General features: G+C 49.4%; 1 protein-coding gene across 1 annotated transcript in view; it reads left to right on the forward strand.

Annotated features, from left to right (window-relative positions):
• The window catches only part of DPYSL5 (dihydropyrimidinase like 5), an 84,578-nt gene that overhangs the window by 56,932 nt on the left and 11,110 nt on the right, over positions 1-16,536 (forward strand). Inside the window, exons 3-9 of the mRNA XM_036263509.1 lie at positions 3,415-3,573; positions 5,290-5,469; positions 6,372-6,440; positions 8,089-8,133; positions 10,627-10,702; positions 11,802-11,958; positions 16,217-16,358. Coding sequence (XP_036119402.1) covers positions 3,415-3,573; positions 5,290-5,469; positions 6,372-6,440; positions 8,089-8,133; positions 10,627-10,702; positions 11,802-11,958; positions 16,217-16,358 — 828 coding nt within the window. The remainder of the gene's footprint in view (positions 1-3,414; positions 3,574-5,289; positions 5,470-6,371; positions 6,441-8,088; positions 8,134-10,626; positions 10,703-11,801; positions 11,959-16,216; positions 16,359-16,536) is intronic.

Below are 16,536 nucleotides of genomic sequence, written 5' to 3' on the forward strand. Positions count from 1 at the left end.
AGCCTCCCTGAACATCATTTCTATTGACTTCTAGTAAAGATCTTCCGCAGCTTGCTTAACCAACTGTTGTGAACATTCAACAGTCATATTTGTAAACATAATCCTTTTGAAAGCCTGAGGAACAGGGTTGGGTTGTGCTTGGCTGCTGATTTCTACCAGGCTGTTCAGTGCCGGGGTGAAAAGTAAAAAAGGTCTGTCACACCTTTGAGATCTCGTTCCCGAAAAGACTGAGCGTGTCTGCTTTATCCCGTGGGTAGGAACTGTACATATTTATTTATTTTTTTAATGTTTTTATTGATTTATTTATATTTTTTAGAGAGAAAGGAAAGGAGAGATAGAAACATCGATCGGCTGCCTCCTGCACGCCCCCTACTGGGGAAGAAGCCTGAAACCCAGGCGCGAGTCCTGACTGGGAATTGAACCAGGACCTCTCAGTCCATGGGACAACATTCAACCCACTGAGCCTCACCGGCTGGGCAGGAACTGTACATATTTAAAAAGCCAGCTCTCTGTGTCTCTTGCCTGAGAGGAAAAAAGTACTCAAACCTGCAGCTGGGGGAGTATTTGCTGATTCCATTAAACTCTTTTGAGGCCTGGGTAACAGCAGAAATAATTATTCCAGAGATTTCTGTGCCCCCTCCCAGCTTACAGATGCTCTTCCATTCATTCCATCTGGTCCTCTCGGGGTCTCTGAGAGGTGCAGAGCAGGCACACAGTTGCCCCTGGATTACAACAGTAAGAGGAAAGGCAGGACCACCATCCGATGCTCCCGACTCCTTCCAGAACACTTTCAGCGGCCATCCTTACACCCAGGCCATGTCTGCCCAGAACCCACTATGCCTCTTCTAGACCACACTCGGTCCCTGGAATTCCCTGGAAGGCCTGAGCTTTTCCAGGGTCTGCACAAGACTGAATGTGTCCCCCTGGGGGCCAGACCACCAGCATGTGCACACCTAGGCCCAGGGGTAGGATTTGCAGGGGGTGAGCAGGGCTTAGACCTGCAAGTTGCAGGATGAATCATGCATGGGTCAGTTTGTGTGGGCTAAGGGCAGGTGCAGGGGCTTAAGGCCAGCGTCCCCTACCGTACTGCAAGGTCTCCGAGAATTCTAAATCCAGGCATGGCCTTCTTGGTCATTATGACAATCTGCTTGTCCCAGTAGCAGGATAGACTGTATTCTGTGTAACAGTTTGTTAGCTACATCTGTAACCTCACTATTTAGAGATTTGATATGTGGACCTCCTTTTCTACTCTTGCTCTGGTACCCACAGGTTTTATGAACAGTATTATCACACTGTTTCACACTGTTTTCAGGTTCCCTTTTTTCTATCCAAGGCTACCATCATACTGGGGTGAGAAGGTGCAGAGGAAGCAATCTGGAGCCACAGAAAAATGAAACTTAGAGTGTAAAATCCCAATATATCAGACACCCCCGTGTCCATGTGTAAAAGCAAGAAATGCATTTCAGGACAGAATACATAGAGTACAACCACCTGCTATGAGGATGAATCAGCCTGACACAATCCAGCCAAATCAGAAATAGAAGCCAGCTCGTAAAGCTACAATCTGCAGCTCTTCCCCTTCTCTCCATTTCTCCACCACCCCCATCACCGTTCCTCCCTGTGTGCCGCAGAACTACACCCTCTGTTGGTCGTTTTAAGCTATGCGAGAAGTCAGACCCTTGGTTTTGCCCATGACAACATGGCCCACCAGAATCGGCATGGGAAATCAATGTTGCAAGAATTTTCATTTTAATTGTTGTTTGACCACTGAACTAATTTTCTTTTGGGCCCTTATTCCCAAGCCATATTTCTGATTTGTGATTAAGGATTTAACTGAATAGAGAAGCATGAAATCATTAAGACTATTTCATTGTGCTGGGTTTCTTCCCCCTATGGGGGAAGAGACAAACAGCTAAGTTCTGAGTGACTACACACACACATTGGGACAAGGCTACAAAGTCCATTTTATGAGTGATGTTTCACGTGATTTTCACAGCTTCCAGGGAAGAAGCCATTCCCATCATGTAGGTAAAGAATCTGCATCTCGCCCTGGCCGGTTTGGCTCAGCGGTTAGAGCGTTGGCCTGCGGTACAGAGAGACCCGGGTTCAGTTCCCGCTAAGGGCACGTATCTCGGTTGCAGTTTGTCCCCAGCCCTGGTTGGTCGTGCGGGTGGCAGCCACTCGATGTGTCCCTTCACGTCGATGTTTCTCTCTCTCTCTCCCTTCCTCTCTCTCCCTCCCACTCTATCTGTACAAAAAATGGAAAAATATCCTCGGGTGAGGATTAAAAAAAAAAAAAAAAGAATCTGCATCTCAGAGAGGTTAGGTAGCCTGGCTGAGCCTTTCCAGCCGGGAGGTGGCAGAGTGGGGGCTGGAACGTGGGCCTGACTCCAAACCACTGTAAGGACCCAAACAGAAGGACTTTTTAGTCCCCAGAAAGAAGAGGGTCACCTTATACCATCAGAGCCCTCACAAAGTCTCATATTATGAGGTCCTGGCTCAATTTTTATTTTAATAAAGTGTTGTTTGGGAACCGCACATTAGGCTGGAATGGACTTTGGTCAACACTGGTTTTGGAAGCTCGTTGAATTCTCCTGACCAAATTTGGTTTTAAAAAAGGTGTGTTGTGGGGGGAGTGGGGAGATCTTTAATACAGATTTAGTCATTATTCCTGAAAGTACGCTGCATGATTAAAGTGAGGCTTTATTTGAGATTTCTTTTTTAAAAAAATTTCTTTTTTAAGTGGTTATGTTGTGGAGATTATGAATAGGACAGTTTTTCACTGAAAAATTATACAGGGACCTAAGAAGTGCTCCATCTCAAACAGGTAGAAGGACATGAAATCAATGTGCTTTGAAAAGCTTAAGACCTTGATGTTGAAAATGAAAAGTTTGATTAGAATTGCTTCATGAAATGTGAGAGCATAAAACAAAGCAATATACCCAGATTAACATTTTATTTCTTATGGTTTAAATATATATGTGCAACTAAATTAGTAAATATTATAACTAAACATTTGATCATCATTCGTATTATATCAGATATCATATATTATCTGTAGATGTTTGATTATGTCATCTGTACATTCAGGTTGGCCAAAAATTGGGTGAGGAGGCTCCTCTCATTGGGAAATAGAGGCCACGGCGACACACTAAGTAGTTTTTCTAATCACCAGGCTGCAACCCACAAGGGGGGAGAAGCAGGTTTGTGCTGGAGCCACTGTGATGACAGTTACACACTGGCCCCTGTGCCGACAGGCAGCTCACGGGTTCCCCAGCGCTGCTGCGGCCTCACAGCCTCTTGGGAGGCAGAGTCTGTGGTTGTCCTGAATGTCCCTGAGGGCCCGTGTCTCCCCATGTCAGAGACTTGGGTGCAGGAAGAGATGTGACGAGACCGCTTTTCCCATCTCCCCAGGCGGCACTAGTGGGAGGGACCACCATGATCATCGGCCATGTCCTGCCTGACAAGGAGACCTCCCTTGTGGATGCCTATGAGAAGTGCCGGGGTCTGGCTGACCCCAAGGTCTGCTGCGACTACGCCCTCCACGTGGGGATCACCTGGTGGGCACCCAAGGTAACTGGAGTCCTGAAAGCAGAGCGAATGCTCTTGTAGCAGAGAGGCCATTTTGGGGGGTGCCAGCTGGGGTGTGGAGTCTCCCACAGGTGTGAGACACCCTCCCACCACCTTCCTAACTCCCCCAAATGCCGAAAGGTAAAACACTTATGGTTCAGTAAGGTAGTAGGTGGGCCTGTGCTGCCTAGTTTTAAAAGCCAGAGTTCCAGCAGGCTCGGGGTCTACGCGGGAGGGCTCCGGAGCGCTGGCTCCTGCCTCTGACCTCGGTGTCTCCTGACGCTTACTTACCATCACGTGTTCTGTGTGATACCTGCTGAGCGTGCTGCTGAGTCGTGCTCCGAGGGTCGTGTTGTTTTTGTGCTGACAGTGACAGCACTGAGCTGAGGTCTCAGAGTGGAGAGTCCTGTTCTGGCTCGGTGCTGCCTGTATGGAGGGACTGGGCACTTTCCCACCGGGACCCCGCTCCTGCTCTGAGAGCCCGGAGGCTGCTCCTGGTGTGTGGCTGGGGCTGGCTCCACTGAGCCCTTTCTCAGTTCAGCCTGTGCCCTGACCCCTGGCTTTGCTGTGGTCACGCTGGCCCGGCCCCAGGGCCAGAGTCAAGTCCCCTCTCCATGCATCCCCACTTCTTGCTCTTGCTGAAAACAGATACACAGGTGTGAGGCTCACCGGATCTCTTCCATTATTCCCAACCCAGGGCTTATGAAGGGCCTTGGAGCCCCAAGCCTCACACCATGAACCCCTCTGCTTCCGGTACCAGACTAAAGGTGCAGACTACGCCGAATGTCAGCCGTCTCTTATTTCAGATGGGGGCTTTGTCCATTTCGGATACCCTCTTGGACGGGTGACCCCTACACCCAAGGCTTTCTCATTCCCTCTCCCAGTGTTGGCCTGGAATAGAGGACCCAGTCAGATTCTCGGCAACACTGAGGCCAGGCCAGCAATCCCCAGAGGTTGTGGGGACTTTCATGCATCTAGAATTTTAAATTTATTTTTCTAATAATCAAATTTTATTTCCAACTACAATTTTTAAAATTAAAAAAGAAAGGAAGCCTATAATCGGGTCACTATTTGTTATTTAGTTATTTCCTTCCAGTTTTTTTTTTTTTTCATACGTGCTTTTTACATGGTAACTCTTTTGCTTAAAGTGAGCATTTTCTACTTGGCTGCATGGTCTTCATGAGCATCAGTGCAATGGCCACCTAACATTCTGTCAACTAGATGAAACTCAGTTTGCTTTCCTCTCATCGGACAATGTTGGGATGAATCTCCTTATTCACATGGCTTTGTTCCTAGATTAGATTTTCCCCAGGGTCTGTGAATTTTTAGCATTACTATGCCTCCTTTGTCACATCACTTCCATTATGGGGTCAGGGGAAATAGGCCATAGGAATAAAAGTTGTTAGTGCATTTACCGGTAAGGCTGGTGTGGAGTCAGAAACACAGGACAAGCCTATGTGGCAGGAGAAACATGCCTAGAAGGTGACGATTCAGTTCCTATATGTGTGTCACGCGTGACGATTTTCACAGTACATCTTCATCCATCTGCTCAGGGGCCCACCCAGCAGCGGGGAGGTGGGAGGAGAGTGAGATACTGGGAGGCTGCGGGGGTCGGGTGGTGACTCCACTGGCTGTGCCCCATCTCCGGCCGGCCCGCCCCTGCCGGTCGCCTTGTGAACATGTGTACTCACGGGCGCTGCCTTTGCATTTGCTCTCCAGGTGAAAGCAGAAATGGAGACGCTGGTGAGAGAGAAGGGTGTCAACTCGTTCCAGATGTTCATGACCTACAAGGACTTGTACATGCTTCGGGACAGTGAGCTGTACCAAGTGTTTCACGCTTGCAAAGACATCGGGGCGATCGCTCGAGTCCATGCTGAAAATGGAGAGCTGGTGGCCGAGGCAAGGCCGTAGACAATGTTGGGGGAGGGGGGCCAGGGCACCAACAGAGACCGTGCTCAGGTTGATTCCTGACCACCCGTTTCTACCCCACAACGTCCGGACAAAACATGTCAAAGAAAACGTGAGATGTTAACACCCCAGAGGACAAATCTTTGTCAGAAAATTCAAACTTTTCCACCGCCTGTAAAAAACAAATCTGTCTTTATAGTCCAGAAGGTTTCTAAGTTTTAAATGATGTCTTAATTCTAATGCGATCTTTAAATTCCATTATAGCAAAGGCATTTGGAGCAGCTCTAAGAAATATTTTAATGAGATTTCCAGCAGGGAAATTCTGACTTTCAAATCCATAGTGCTTGTCGTTGGTGTCCCAGGCTCCTTCTCTAGTTATGAAGCTGTATTTTTAAGAGGAAGCGATATTTCCAATTATTATAAGTAAGACTCAGGAGAACCTTCCTGAAAGGGAGCCCTCTCCTTACTCTGCCCTCTGCAGAAGGTAACATTACAGGAGTGAGAACAGTAGCAAGCCTATTAGAATGGACTGTGTCTAGCCCTGGCCGGTTTGGCTCAGCGGTTAGAGCGTCGGCCTGCGGTCCTGAGAGACCCGGGTTTGGTTCCCGCTAAGGGCATGTACCTCGGTTGCGGTTTGTCCCCGGCTCTGGTCAGTCGTGCGGGTGGCAGCCACTCGATGTGTCCCTTCACGTCGATGTTTCTCTCTCTCTCTGTTCCTCTCTCCCCCTCCTACTCTACCTGAACAAAAAATGGAAAAATGTCCTCGGGTGAGGATAAAAAAAAAAAAAAAAGATAGAATGGACTGTGTCTAGCATATGTTACTGTCTCTTGAGTTCAGTATTTTTTGGTGTCTCTATGATTCTTTCCATTTCCTTTCTTTTGCTGTTACGCAGGGTGCTAAGGAGGCGCTAGATTTGGGTATCACGGGCCCAGAAGGAATTGAGATCAGCCGCCCAGAAGAGGTGAGGAGGACCCCCGTGTGTCCTTTGTCAGCTTCTGTCCTGAGATGCACAGCATCTTTGGGATAGAAGAGACACCGATAAATATAAGTTGTGTTGTATCACTTTCTCCGTGGGTGAGGTTCCCAGGGGAAGCTTCTCCGGAACAGCTTCCCCCAGGCTGGGGCTGACTTGGCCTCATTTGACTGATTTCAAGGATCTGAGGGAGACAGTGTGGGCACACCAGGGACTACTTTACCCAAAACTGAGTCGGGAGAGAAAAGACAGACTGAAAAGGTGTGTTTCTTCAGATGTTAGAAGAAATTTCAGAGTATAAGCCAGTGACTCGGCGTTTGGGGGATAAGATCCCCTTGAGTATGTGAGGAAAACTTGGGACCCCTCCCACCGAAATGAGAGACGCCTGCTCCCTCCCCCTCGTGGCCTGATACTCACTGAGATGCTGATTAAGAGCCCTGCTCTCCTGCCCTCTGGTTTGACCCTCGTATAGTTTTGCAGGATGTCAGTGCAAATTCCCCAGGGATCCCAGATAAAGACTTCTGCTCTAGAGGGACCACATTAGATAGTGCCTTCTTGCTCTGTGACCCTGTTCAGACATCCCTGGCCATTTGTCAGGGCAAAGCTGTTTTCCATTTCTTCAAAGCCTTAAATGCAGAGTGGTGGTTGGATGTCCACAAGGCATTGATGGGGAGGCCTTGAGGGATGAGAAACCGGAGCAGGGTGTGACAGTACTTCTGACAGACAGGAACCAAGTCGGCCCATACTGGGTCAGCTGGAGCGGGGGGGGGCACCTTACTCCTCCCTGGGTCTGTCCCTGTCTGTCAGCATCCTTGAATATAGCTCCTGTTTTGACACCTAAGAACTGGTCAAGAAAGATGCACCAGATTCAGCCAAGTGGATCCTGCGCCTGTGAGAACTGGAGTGGGGGGGGCGGGCGCAGGAGTGGACTTTCTTGAGCTATGCGAGGGGAAGAGCAAAGCTTGGACTGCAGTGGTAGCAACAGGAAAGAGTAGCATCATCATCATCTGTTGGTTCAAGGGGAGGGTCCTGGATCTACACCAGGGGTAATTTTGCTCCCCAGGAGACATCTGGCAATGTCTAGAGATATCTCTTATTATTCCAACTGCAGGGTGGGGTGCTACTGACATCTAGTAGGTAGAGGCACGGGATGCTGCTAAAGATCCTACCGTCCCCAGAGAGCTCCCCACCACAATTATCCAACCCAAAGTGTCAATAGTACTGACATTCCGAAACCCTGACCCAGGCTGATTTCCAGCTTGAAATCAATCAGTATCGCTCCTCTCCTCCAGTGCTGAGGTGGCAGTGGAAGAATATACCAGAAGACGGGAGAGATGTAACTCCAGGTTCTCATTTGCTCTTGTTGCGTTGCCTTCTCATTAAGCCCTGAGTAGCATCCAGCAAGGATGTGCCTAATCTGCCAAGTCCTAGGATTCTGTCAGGGTGAGCAGAGGCGGTTGGAGCCTGGTGCCCTGCCTAGGGCTTGCCCCCACGCCAGCCTTGTGGGTGCAGTTGGTCCCTCTGGCTCGGTCAGACATCCCCGCAAGCTTGCTCCGAGGCGGGCTCTCGGGCAGGTGTGGGCTTGTCTGGGAGAGCTGGTGCAGCTTGTTTTCTTCCTGCCCTTTGTTTCTAACAGCTGGAAGCTGAAGCCACTCACCGAGTTATCACCATTGCAAACAGGGTAAGTAGACCCCCTACCCACCCACCAGAAGTCCGTTCTTGTATCTGGGATCAGAAACCAACCTGTACAGTGGAACCCCACTCTGTTCTGGGTGCCAGCAGCATGCTTGGCTCATAGAACCCCAACACTGTTTGCTGAATGAACGTTGTGATTCCCACAGACCAGGCAGGGGTCCTCCACCCCACTGAGCCTGGCTTCGCTGCTCAAGTGGAAAAGGCTCCCGGGGAGGCAGGGTGAGGGGCAGCACCACAGCCTCAGTGCAACTGGGCTTGCTGCTTGTCGAGGAAGAGGCAGACATCGTGCTTAGAGAACCATGACTAAACTGCTGCCTCTGGGCCATTCGTCATTTTTCCTCATGTGGTTTGGGGTAAAACCCTCTCAGAGTCGGGGCGCTGATACCTGTGGTGGTGGGACCCAGCCAGAGATGTGGGGCTTTTACCAAAAGCAAGCTCTCAATCCTATGCAAGCTACTCAACCACTCGGATCCACCATTTTATTACCTAAAACTAGAATGATAGCCCGGCGGGTGTGGCTCAGTGGATTGAGCGTTGTCCTGTGCACCAACAGGTCACCAGTTCGATTCCCGATCAAGGCACAAGCGCAGGTTGCGGGCTTGACCCACGGTAGGGAGTGTGCAGGAGGCAGCCGATTGATGTCCTCTCATAGATGTTTCTAGCTCTCTCTCCCTCTCCCTTCCTCTCTCTCTATAAAAAAGTCAAGAATATATATATATGTAATTAGAATAATAATATAACTCACTTCTCACAGGTTGGTTGTGAGAATCAAAGCAGCCATGGAAGGAAAAGCACTGCACGAAGATCATTTCTCTTTCTGACATTGGTTTGATCTGTTCGGACGATCTAGGTTACCTCCTAAGTGTTTTCTAAGTGTGGTCCCTAGGCCAGCAGCAGCAGCATCGCTTGTCAGAGATAGGAACGCAGAAATGCAACTCCTCGGGCCCATGCAGACGCACTGATCAGAAACGGGGTGACGCCCAGCAATCCAATTACTCCGCGGGCATTAGTGCTTGAGAACCTCTCCTCAGGGGAGACCCGGGCTACCTGGGAGGACGTAGACGTGAGGGTGTACTGTTAGGGGTGTCAGGGGAAACAGATTGGAAGTCTGGCTGGTCTCAGGATGAGCGAGCTTGTGCCAGTACACCAAACGTCAGGCCAGCTCCTAAACTCCCTGTCCTAATTTCATCAACAAGGAAGGCATCAGAATAACATTTGGGAAAACACAGTCTCCCATTAGCAGTTTATAAGTCTGGAGGCTGGATAAGGACATTGGTTTACTGTCATAACAGTCGTTGTATTAGCAGTTATTTCCTGACGGAAAATTACCCTAGCATAAGGAAGGATTTGAACAACAAAAGAGCAGCTCCTCGTTGTTTAACTCCAACATTTGCCCAGAGAAGTTAAGCCTTGGACCTTGGTCACACAGCTTGGTAGAGGACAAGCTAATCAATATTACAATCCAGCCCTGGCCCTGGCTGGTTTGGTTCAGCAGTTAGAGCATCGGCTTAAGGATTGAAGGGTCGAGGGTTTGATTCCCAGTCAAGGGTACATACCTGGGTTACAGGTGTGATCCCCAGCCCCAGTAGGGGTTGTGTGGGAGGCAACCAATTGATGAATCTCTCACATTGATGTTGCGCTCTCTCTCTCTCCCTTCCTTCCACTCTATCTAAAAATTAATGGGAAATGTCCTCAGGTGAGGGTTAACAAAAAAAAAATTACCATCCAGTTGTCTGTAAGACTTCTCCTGTCTGGTATAGACTTGAACCCTGAATGAACCCTTTGTTTTTTAAAATATGTTTTTATTGATTTTTTTAGAGAGAGAGAAACATCAATCAGCTGCCTCCTGCACATCCCCTACTGGGGTTCCAGCCCATAACCTGGCAGGTGCCCTGACTGGGAATCAAACCAGGACCTCTCAGTCCATGGGATGATGCTCAATCCACTGAGCCATACCGGCCAGGCTGTTTTTATTGATTTTAGAGAGAGACAGAGAAACATCAGTGTGAGAGAGAAACATTGATCGGTTGCCTTCTGTATGCGCCCCAACCTGGGATCAAACCCATAACCTGGATATGTGCCCTGACTGGGAATCAAACCTGCCACCTTTGGTGTACAGGATAATGCTCCAACCAACTGAGCCACCTGGCCAGGGCTGAACATGAAATTAAAATAATCCTTTGTTAAATTATAAATAGCCTTTTGTTGGTTGGTAGAAGATGTGAGGTTCAGCTCTCAACATCTTGCCCACGTTCCCGCTGGGCTCCGGTGCTGGGTGCTGCCTGCTCCTCCTTGCTTCACCCACTTCCCCTGCAGCTTGTGCTCTGGCTGCCAGTACTGCACCCCAGCACTGCAGCATTAGACCGGCACCCTGAGGGGGAGATGCCAGGGCCAAGGTTGATTTGGCCAGGGTGATGTTGGTGCTTGTTAGCTTTATGGGGTTAATACTTTCTTCTTCCCAACATGTTTTTGTGTTTAGACTCACTGTCCAATCTACCTGGTCAACGTGTCCAGCATCTCGGCCGGTGATGTTATTGCAGCTGCTAAGATGCAAGGTGAGTCCCTTGAGCTGGGACGGACAGGGCACAGATGGTGGATGGACGGGGCATGGATGGTGGGACTGGAGCCGGGTGGAATCCACCAGCTCCCTGCACTCCATGGCCCGGCTCCCGAGGTCCCGCCCTGCTCCTGCCCTTCCTCCTCTCTACCAGTCTTCCCCAGAAGCACCCTACACTAGCCTGGGTTCAATCCATTAGAGTTAGAGGGTTCGTCTGCACATTTATATGCATAACAGCTTTACAGAAGTGTCTGTCACCTCTTCTGGGTCCAGCAAAATTTTTCAAGTTTTCAGTTGACTCACTAATTGGTATCTTTTTGGCCTCCTGAGTGTTACTGGTGGTTGCCTTGTAACTAACATGAAATCCTGGACCAGTTCCAATGGACATTTAAAGGGATGCCTGGGATGTCCCTAGAGAAATAACAGTGTGCGGGTCCAACTTCCCTTATAGCCACCTGGAACCCTGTGTACGAGCCCTGGGCACCTGTTGTGACTCCTGTTGCGAGCATCTGGCAACACCTGAAGGCTTTGTACTTGCTTACAATGCCAGCCTGGCTCAGGGTGCCAGTCAGGTCCTGGAAACAGGAGAAATAGTCATCATGGTCGTAAACCTGGGGGTATAAACAGGAGGAAGGGCTCCTGGCCTCCACTATTCTGCCTCCCGACGATCCCACCTCCATCTCCCTGCCCTCTAGCCCCTGCTGCGGACCTCACCCCCAGCGATTCTCCTCATGGTGCTCACAGCACCTGCCTGCTCAGAAAACAGTCCGGACCGCCCCTAGCGTGGCATTCACGGCCCTTCATCCTCCCATCAGCACCCTGTAGCACCCATGCTCCGGCCAATTGTGCTCCTTGAAGCGCCATCAGTGCTGCCTCGCCTCTGACTTTGCCCTTCTGTTCCCCTTGCCTGGATTCAGTGGGGGGATCGGGAGCACTCTGGCCTTGAACCCGGCTGCGCTCTCAAACACCCAGCTGAGCTTAGGCAAGTCCTTTCCTCTCTCTGACTCCGCCTCCATCACCTGTCAAGTGAGAGGTCCAGACTACGATCCCTCAAGTTCGCTGGCTTCCTAGTTATGGCTTGACCCTTCTTCTTCCAGGGAAGGTTGTGCTGGCCGAGACCACCACTGCGCATGCCACGCTGACAGGCTTACACTACTACCATCAGGACTGGTCCCATGCGGCCGCCTACGTCACAGTGCCTCCCCTGAGACTAGACACCAACACCTCAACCTACCTCATGAGCCTGCTGGCCAAGTAAGACATTTTAGCACGACCATCGTAGCCCCATATCATGTCATTGACTCGGTGCATGCCGTTCCAGGAATCTAGATCCTTAAGGTGATGTTGCAGAGGCCCCAAGTCTGACCTAGTTTGGTTTCATTGCGCCGAGAGGATGATCTTGCTTTTGTGACCTTCTCCAGAGCCCATCAGATCACTGCCATCCCACTGGGTCCCTGTGACCACCTGGTATGGAGGGAGGGCGTCTGTAAGAGTTAAAGGCTCATGTAGACTGAGAAGCGGTATGCAGAATTTCAGAGGACATTGATATCTTACACTGAAGACTGCTGGGGAACTGGAGGGTGTGGCCTCTGGCTTACCCTGGAATATGTGGGGACCTTTCTCCCTCTTCCTGTTCTTTGCCTCTCCGTCTCATTGTTTCGTGTGTGGTTTTCTCACCGTGGGTGTACTTTTCTCCTGCGTTTCACCCTCTTTCTTTCTCCTTTTTCTTCTGCACTTCCTCCCTCTATCCCTTCACACTCTCTCCAGACCTCCTTTGTCCAGCTTCTCTTTTTCTAACACTGCTTTCCCCTTTGGATCCTACCCTACAGGATATGGTTTAACGAACGGTCTGAATTTGGTGGGACCCAAACATGAAAAGACTTTGTTTTGTCCCAGTAACTGCTCGCAACATTGTTCTTTGCTCTAGTGACATTTTGCGTAAAATTAATTAATTCATTAATTTTTACAAAGAATAGATGGGGTGAGGTGATTCTTCTCCACACTCAAGCACACTCCTGCGTTAGTTATTGCTGCTTCTCAAGCTGAAAGTGAGTGGCCTTTGGGCCTCCCTTGTGCAGGGAATGTGCCCACTGTGGGCCCTCTCATGCCACCTTCACATAATCCCCTAGTATAGGAGGTGGAGTCCAGCTTGGCCTCTTCTACCTGTACCATCGCAGCTTCCGGAACCAGCAGTGTCCCTGTGGACAAGGACCCTGGCATTGCCTGGCCACCTTCTACAGTGTCTGGGTCTTGGAGGAAGCCCACGCAGCTTTGCCACTCTCTACAGTGGAACGGCAGGCTGTCCCCACTGCACCGACCCCCCCCCCCCCAGGGCCTGAGAGACAGGCCCGCCAGTCCACCTCCCAGGCACATGCCCCCTGCTGTCACCTCTGTGCTCCACAGGTGAACCCCTTGAAAACCTTCCCCTCCTTTTGGGTAGACTGGTTGGGGAGAGGGGGAAGCGCCACTCAACCCATGAAAAGAGGAAGGGACTTCTCATTCTGCCAACACCCTAGTGTCCCTTTCTGTCTTCGGCTTTTATAAACCTGGGGGTTTGTGATCTGCCTCTTCCAGGCCAGTGGTGGAGGGAGTTGAGGGAAGTGACCAGCCCCAGTTGAAGGTGGCTGTCTTTAGATAATGGAGCACTTATTTTATCCATGTCCTTAGTTTTCAGTTCTGAATGCTAACAACTAGAAAATTCCCACTCAACAGCCTGCTGTGTTAACTACATAAAGAGTGGCTCAAGGGATTGAGCATTGTCCCATGGACTGAGAGGTCCTGGTTCGATTCCCAACCAGGGCACATGCCTGGGTTGCGGGCCCGGTCCCCAGTAGGGTGTGTGCAGGAGGCAGCTGATCGATGTTTCTCTCTCACATCAATATTTCTCTTTCTCCCTTCCTCTCTCTAAAACATCAATAAAAACATTTTTAAAAAGAATGGTATGGAGTGTGGGGCTTTCCAAATACTACTGGAGCGCAGTAGCAGGGTCCCAGGACAAAGGTGGCCCCTGGAGGTGGTGGTGGCACCGTGGCAGTGATTGTGTTCTGTCTCGTAGTTTTGCTGTGATACCGAGCAGCAGCCCTTAAACAGATTAGAATAAATGAAAAGAGCAAGAGAGGATGAAGGAAGAAATAAATGCTAGATCAGCTGTTACTTTTAAAAATGCTTTTTGAGCCCAGCCAGTGTGGCTCAATGGATTGAGCGTTGTCCCATGGACTGAGAGGTCCCAGTTCAATTCCCTATCAGGGCACGTGCCCAGGTTGCAAACTCAATCCCCAGTGTTTCTCTCTCACATTGATGTTTCTGTGTCTCTCTCCTTTCCTTTCTCACTAACAACTATATATATATACACACACACACACAATGCTTTTTTGATGGGAAAAACCATTATTATCAATACAACAAAAACAAACAAGGATCAAGAACCTCCTATAATAATCTGGGCTTGGTTCCAAGGTCAAAGAATCTTCTGAAATGTCTCTGCTTGCTACCAGCAAATTTACTGAAAGAATTCAAAGGTAGTAAATGCTCCAACCCACTGGAAGGACAGTGCCCACACCCACACAAATGCAAATAGGCCGGGGGAAAGTATTAATTGAATAAGTTATGTTTTTATATCTAGCCTATTTTGTCAAATTTATTTAAATAAATGTTATTTTTTTAATAGAATTGTAATTTCATGTAAACTACTATGAGAATAGTTTGAGTCAGTGCATATGGTAAATGTGTACAATTGTATAGAATTTGGAGCATAGTTTTAACATTTTAGTTATTTATAGGAATTTGTGATTACTGTAATTTTGTTTTTATGACACATGTTTGGTGATAACTGATATTATGCGAAGCTTCTACTTATCTCCAGTGGGTTTTGCAGGCCTGGGAGATGTGGGGAGCCCTCGAGGACCCTGGGAAAAGCCCTGTCTCGGTGGAAGAGTCCCTCCCACAGGCTCTGAGAAGGCCCAGAGCAGTGCCTTTGGCCCAGGGAGATGGCAGCCCATGCCGCAGGCAGAGCTAGGCCATCTCACTGTGGGTGTGACCAAGGATATCAGTCATTTGGCCCAGGGAGATGGCAGCCCATGCCGCAGGCAGAGCTAGGCCATCTCACTGTGGGTGTGACCAAGGATATCAGTCATTTGGCAAGAGCTGTGGCTGATGAGCCCTTTCAGGCCTCCAGTGGAGAAAGCCCACTGACCCGGGACATCTGAGCCCTAAGAATATGCCTCTTCCCCAGGGGAAATATATCTTCGCTCCCAGAGTCCCCTTCTTACGTGGGCATCTTTGATGGCCCATGTGCACAAAGCTATGGTGTCTCCAAGTAAAATCAGACTCCCAGGTCCCCAGTGTGTGGTCCCAACAGTTGTCCTTCTCTCCCATATGACCCCCATGCTCCATTCAGTCCCCTCCCTGCCCTCCTAGGGTGTTTCCTCCTGAGGTTGTCCTATCCTGGGTGACATAAGCATGCTCTTTCCTCTGCTCCTCACCATGTCTGAGGCCTACAGAGATCTCTGCACATGGGCTGGCTGGCTGCCTCCCTCATTAGGTAGAGGGTTTGCCACCATGCACACTCTCTCACCGTCATCTCTGCCCCGAGTTCTTAGCTAACTCAAGAGCCCCTGGAGCCCAGCCATGCCTTAGCCATGCATCTGAGATGCTGGTCATGGATGGCAGTAACAGTGAACCAATTGACTTGCATACCACCACTGGCTTATTAAGGCAAACTTTTCTTCTGTCTTGTCCCTCCTGTCTTCCTCTGGGCCATTAGAGCCCCCACACCCAAGGAAAGCTATGGCTTCAAGGTATTTGCAAAGCTTAATGTTGAACTTGCGTGTTTTACCAAGTACATGTTTGTTGCCAGCAGGGACTGGCGGCTGAGGAAGGAGATTAGAGGGAGTTTGCGTATGGTTCCATGATGGTAAAACTACCTCTGCCCTCTCCTCTGCCCTCCACTTTAGCTAAACTCTTAAGGTTAATTTTTCTCTACCTGCTATTTTAACTCTTAGAAGTCAACATCCCTAAGACATCTCAATGTCTCCTGTGGGAGTGATGGTCTGCCACACTCAGTACCTATTCCCATTCTGCAGATGAGTACACTGAGCTTCTCAGTTTTTTTGTTTTGTTTTGTTTTTTTACCTTTACCCGAAGACATTTTTTCCATTTTTTGTTCAGATAGAGTGGGAGGGAGAGAGAGAGAGAGAGAAACATCGACGTGAAAGGGACACATCGAGTGGCTGCCACCCGCATGACCAACCAGGGCCGGGGACAAACTGCAACCGAGGTATGCGCCCTTAGCGGGAACCAAACCCGGGTCTCTCTGGACCGCAGGCCAATGCTCTAACCACTGAGCCAAATCTGCCAGGGCAGTTCTCACAGTTTAAGTAACTCGTTAGAGGTCATACAGCTACTAAGTAGCAGAGATTGAAATCAGCTTTGAATGGTTCTTAAGCAAAGACTTTTTTCCTGTACCTGTCACCAAACACTGGGACCCTGGCCTTCTTCCCTTCTCTCTACCCAGTGATACTCTGAACATTGTGGCATCAGATCACCGGCCTTTCACCACAAAGCAGAAAGCTATGGGCAAGGAGGACTTCACCAAGATCCCCCATGGAGTGAGCGGCGTGCAGGACCGCATGAGTGTCATCTGGGAGAGAGGCGTGGTATGTTCTCGGGAGCCCCTCCCCACTCTGTCCGAGTAAGAGTTTCACCCTTAGGAGGGCTGGGTCAACCACAGCTCCTGATTTCTCTCAAAAACAGAACCAAGAAGACCTGATCAGAAAGGTAGTAAGGCCTAGTTTAGAAATTTGAAAAATACAGAAAAGTATTAGAAAAAAAACT

Source organism: Molossus molossus, unplaced genomic scaffold (genome assembly GCF_014108415.1).
Source record: "Molossus molossus isolate mMolMol1 unplaced genomic scaffold, mMolMol1.p scaffold_m16_p_15, whole genome shotgun sequence".
NCBI classification, from domain to species: domain Eukaryota; kingdom Metazoa; phylum Chordata; class Mammalia; order Chiroptera; family Molossidae; genus Molossus; species Molossus molossus.